We start from the raw sequence: 4,553 nt of genomic DNA, 5'->3' as shown, positions 1-4,553 counted from the left end.
GTTTTGGATCATCTGGGATTGGCGGCTCTGGGATGGAGCCCGCGTTGCTGACCCCAAAGAGGCGTTTTGTTGTTCATTCATGCAGGGAGCAAATTATTGTCAAGCTGGTAAGTAATATATACCTGAATTATTTATGATTTTACCATGTTATCCCTGGCTTGACGGGGCGGCAAAGTGGCTGGACATTCCTGGTTTATCAAAGCTGGAGCAGATGAGTAAAACACATCCCTACTCGAAATAATTGTCAGATGTCCCTCGTGGCGTTGGACGAGGCGATAACAGATTTGAGAGTAGTCAGCTGTTATGTAGGTGATGCCCAAAAACTAAGGTAATGGAGTCAGACGCCTGGGGCGACCGACACCAACAAATGTCGATGCTTCGGAAGGTCTCATGACAATTAAACAGGTAACGGTCCACTGATATAATGCTCATCTAACATATCACAGATAATTTCTTTGAACGGTTGCTTGGTATGAGCCTGGTTAGACTTGGCAATTTTCCATTTCTTGTAATGTAAGAGTTCGCGAACTTTTTGGACTGATGGACACGCTGCAGATATCTAGGACTCAGTACACTGCTTCGGAGGGCTTACTTTCATCCCGACTGAAATGGCTGGGGTCAGCCTCAGCAAACCGGACAGAACGTAACCGGCTCTATGGTGGCATATGAGCGAGATGACCCCTGACCACCATGACCCGATCCTGCCAGGCCTGACCTGACCTGGCTTGAACCACTCCCCAGCTGGACGACGAGCGCACCTCCAGCGCCGCCATGCTGATGGCCAAGAACGACGAGATCCACCGTCTGGAGGAGATGATGCAGCACCAGCTGCAGGAGTACCAGGACCTGATGGACATCAAGGTGGCGCTCGACGTCGAGATCGCCGCCTACCGCAAGCTGCTGGAGTCGGAGGAGGCCAGGTAGGCGCGCGTCAGCCCGCCGCCCGGTGCGCCGGCGCCGCCCTGTTGTCAGCCTCCCCGCGCTGCCCTGTCGACGTGAGCGACCAAACCCGGGTGTGCAATATTGTTTGCACGCGAAAGTAACTTCCATTCTGTCCTCTCAATGTTTGTGGTCTTAGCACTTCAATTTATCATTGCACGGACGGGCTATGACTGTTGCACGAGGTTTCAGCGCAGGCTAATTAATTATTAAGGTTATTTCCCTGTGAATTGTGCGAGTGACCGCATCCCTACCGGGGAGGCGCTTGCCTCTGACCTCGGGGCTCGCGTGGTGGGCAGGCTGAACCTGTCGCCGGGCGGCCGGCACGTGGTGGGGGTGGTGGAGCGCGGCTCGCGCGCGCGCTCCACGCCGTCCGGCGGCCGCTCCGGCAAGAGGCGCCGCACCGTGATGGAGTCGGAGGAGGCCTCCTCCGTCGGCTTCGCCGTGGCCAACACCTGCCACGGCGACGTTCGAGATCATCGACGAATCCCCGAGGGCAAGTTCGTCAAACTGCACAACAAGTCAAACAAGGAGGTGGAGTGACTTTGTAGGGTTTAGTGCGGTATATTCAATAGCACCCACCACCTCCACACATTCATGTATACTTTAAGTGGCTGAAACTGGTTGATGCCAGCTGCTTGAAGCCATTCATGATTATAGCAGTTTGAAACCACGTAATGGCTTAAGTCCCATTTCTGCCACCAGTTGCTGCACATCTGCCTGGTGCGCTGCGGACCGTGTGCGATGAGTTTTCTGTGCGCCGCCTGACACCTGGCGTCCCCCGCACGGCCCCGTCGTCGCTGACGGGCGCCGTCTCCGTCCGTCGCCACCAGGTGTCGCTGGGCGGCATGCAGCTGGTGCGCAAGGCGGACGACAACGAGACGGACTACAAATTCCACCGCTCCATCAAGCTGGGGCCGGGCGAGGAGACCACCGTCTGGGCGTCCGAGGCCGGCCAGACGCACGACGCGCCGCACGTGCTCGTCATGAAGGGCCAGACCTGGTTCGTGGCCGATAAGATGACTACCACCCTGTTCGACATGGAAGGCGAGGTGAGCAGCGAGGCGGTGGCGACGATGTGTGTGTGTGTGGGGGGGGGGGGGAGATCAGATCGGCTCTGCGGGCTTTCGATCTGTTTCTTAGCGCGGTTTTTCGTCAGTCCAGTTCGTGCCGCCTCTGATGATGGTGCTGTTAAGGGAAGCTGCTGACGTCCCTGGCCACTGCTGTACAGTGATCAGAGGCACAGAAGGATCTCATAATCCTCCGCTGGTTTTCTCGGCGTGCTGATGGTGTTTTGCTAGGTCTCCATTCCACCATTCACCGAACATGATATGACGTTCCTAGCAGCCATTCACTGCACGCGTGTTGTGTGCCCTGGTATTGACTGACCACTTGTAAGCATTCTCTGTCGTCACTGACCGGGTGAATCCTTCATTAATGTCTGGCCATTGATCTTCGCCTTTCGCGTCTGATGTTCGAAATTTCGTCATCGCAAATACGTCACTGGCTGGTACATCGTTGGCTGCCAGTGACCTGTCGTGGCTGGTGTTTTGTGGCGCACCGCCGGCTTGACGCGCGGTCTGACTGCAGGAGATCGCCCAGCGCGTCTCGCAGCGCGAGAACCGCTCGGCCAGCTTCTCCACACGCCGGCAGCAGACTCTGGCCTCCAGCTCCGAGCAGGTGGGTACCGCTTCGGCGGTCGGCGTGCGCTTCTGGCCCCCGCGCGCGAGCGGCCGGTCCGATGTACGGCGACGTGCGACGCGCTCTCCCGGCCTGATCGTGGCATTGAGGGTCTGGAAGGTGGTTAAGCCGTTGTCAGCGAGCTGTGTGTGTGTGCGCGTGGGGGCGCGTGCTGCAGACCGGAGGAGGCGCCGTGCCGTCGCCGGCTGGACGCCCCGCCCCCGTCCCCCGGCGGTGTGCCCATCCGCGACCGCAGGGGCGCGTCTGCAGTGGCCCGTCCCGTGCTGAGAGCCGACCCCGTCATGCCGCTCGCCCGGCAGGTGGAGGGCGGCGCTGATGACTCGCGCGGCAGCGACTGGAGCCTCCTGAACATCTTCGGCGGCCGCCGCGCCCTGCGTCAGTAACCGGCCCGGTGAGCTCTGCTGGCTGGGGCGGGTGTCAGGTGCCATCGCACGGCCCAGGTCACCAAATGTCGCGTTAAATGGCCATAATGGTCAGCCCCAGACCGCGGGTGCGCTGATCAAAGTAGTTTGTGTCTGGTGAATGCCCTACGACGTTATCGAATGACAGCGCGATTCAAACCATCAATTTGTTCCTGTCACACGTGTTGCTCGCTTCCCCAGTGTTTCACCATGCTCGCACCACTCGCTGCTGTCGTACAGGTATTGTGCGGGAGTGGCGTGAGCTGGCCACGTGCTCGACTGACGCCGTGGCCTGTCGCTCCGCAGAGTCGGCGATCGACCGGCCGCCCACGGCGCCGGCAGCAGACCGCGCCAACCGGTCCCACCGCTCGTAGCACGCCTACTACGCCCGGCCGTCACTGCCAGCCCCCGGCCGTGAGCGCACCGCCACGCTGACAGGCCAGCCGACGGACCGTCCGTCTGTCCGTCTGCCAGCTGCTGCCAGCCGCTTCGCCCCGCTAACGGCGCGCGTTTCATCTTTTAGATGTCTTTGTCCTGCGTTGTAGTGACCGCTTCACCGCGAGTCCGGCGTTAGCGCCCCTCCGGTCGCTTGGTGCCCGCCCGGCCCCCGCCGCCCGGGCGGGCTGGCTTGGTGCTGCCTCTGCCTCCGCCTCCGCGCGCGCGCGCTGCTCGTCATCCGTGTGTACGTCATCACCCGCGCGCCCCATATTCCCGCTGAGGATATGTACAAAGTTTGACCGACCCTCCGTGGTCTGTAGGTGTAGGTGGTGCTGGGGAAGCCGCGGCCCTTCCCCTCTGGCCTGTCGGGGGCGACCGCTGACCCCGTCTGACCTGTCTGGAGAGGCCAGTGGCGCCCCTCGACTGGACGGGGGTGAAGGGTCGCGGCCAGCCGACACCCAGCGGCGGGTGTTTATTTTTGTATCACCAGTCCGGGCTCGTCTGGAGGATATATAGAATAAACGTTCTAAATCCTGCTGGTGTTTGAGTCAGTGCGCAATGGCCAGGTCGAATGCGACGGGCGATATTTCTTTGATACGCGATGACGCCTTATTTGGCACAAGACATTGCCGAGTTCATCCTGAGACGCTAGGACTCCTGTGACGTGGGAGGACATCGCTCCAGGAATTGGCTTCGGCGGGACTCGGCACACTGGCAGGAAAACAGGAGCCGCATATGTACGTAGCTGTATTTTTGACGAACAAAAACACAGGAATAGATCACGAACAACAACGCGAACCAAGTACGTTTACAGTGGACGCTTTCCAAGGCGACAGCGTACGCACCAGGGGGCACTGTTCGCCGTCGGCCAGCGCCTCCGCCACTTCTGTTGTGCGGAGGCCCGGGGCAGGCACGCCGGCCTGGTAACAACCGTCAATGTTATAACCCTGAATTGCACAACTCTGACGAAGTCACAACGGATGAGCATCTGGCGGTGCGGGGTCCACGGGCAGCGATCACATCCGCGCATCGACCTCCAGCCCATTCATCACACACTACCAGCCCCGCGTCCCG

The 4,553-nt window shown here is 60.0% G+C and overlaps 1 protein-coding gene across 1 annotated transcript; it reads left to right on the top strand.

Moving 5' to 3' along the window:
• Positions 1 to 718: 718 nt before the first annotated feature.
• LOC119102868 (lamin Dm0-like) lies at positions 719 to 3,940 on the top strand. Its single transcript, XM_037226319.1, has 6 exons — positions 719 to 920; positions 1,239 to 1,473; positions 1,773 to 1,991; positions 2,530 to 2,619; positions 2,940 to 3,031; positions 3,348 to 3,940. Exons 1-5 carry the CDS (start codon positions 772 to 774, stop codon positions 3,021 to 3,023), a joined length of 777 nt encoding a protein of 258 aa, XP_037082214.1. The 5' UTR covers positions 719 to 771; the 3' UTR covers positions 3,024 to 3,031; positions 3,348 to 3,940.
• Positions 3,941 to 4,553: the final 613 nt, after the last annotated feature.

The sequence above is a fragment of the Pollicipes pollicipes genome, unplaced genomic scaffold (assembly GCF_011947565.3).
Source record: "Pollicipes pollicipes isolate AB1234 unplaced genomic scaffold, Ppol_2.1 Scaffold_5724;HRSCAF=6776_pilon_pilon_pilon, whole genome shotgun sequence".
NCBI lineage: Eukaryota > Metazoa > Arthropoda > Thecostraca > Pollicipedomorpha > Pollicipedidae > Pollicipes > Pollicipes pollicipes.
This window is presented reverse-complemented; position numbering and strand designations above follow the sequence as displayed.

Bases quoted from the DNA above. Each gene is read 5' to 3' on its own strand.
- LOC119102868 (XM_037226319.1), top strand. From the start codon at position 772: ATGCTGATGGCCAAGAACGACGAGATCCACCGTCTGGAGGAGATGATG. The intron at 921-1,238 runs GTAGGCGCGCGT...CGTGGTGGGCAG, and splicing joins CTGGAGTCGGAGGAGGCCAG to GCTGAACCTGTCGCCGGGCG. The intron at 1,474-1,772 runs GTGGAGTGACTT...CGTCGCCACCAG, and splicing joins ACAACAAGTCAAACAAGGAG to GTGTCGCTGGGCGGCATGCA.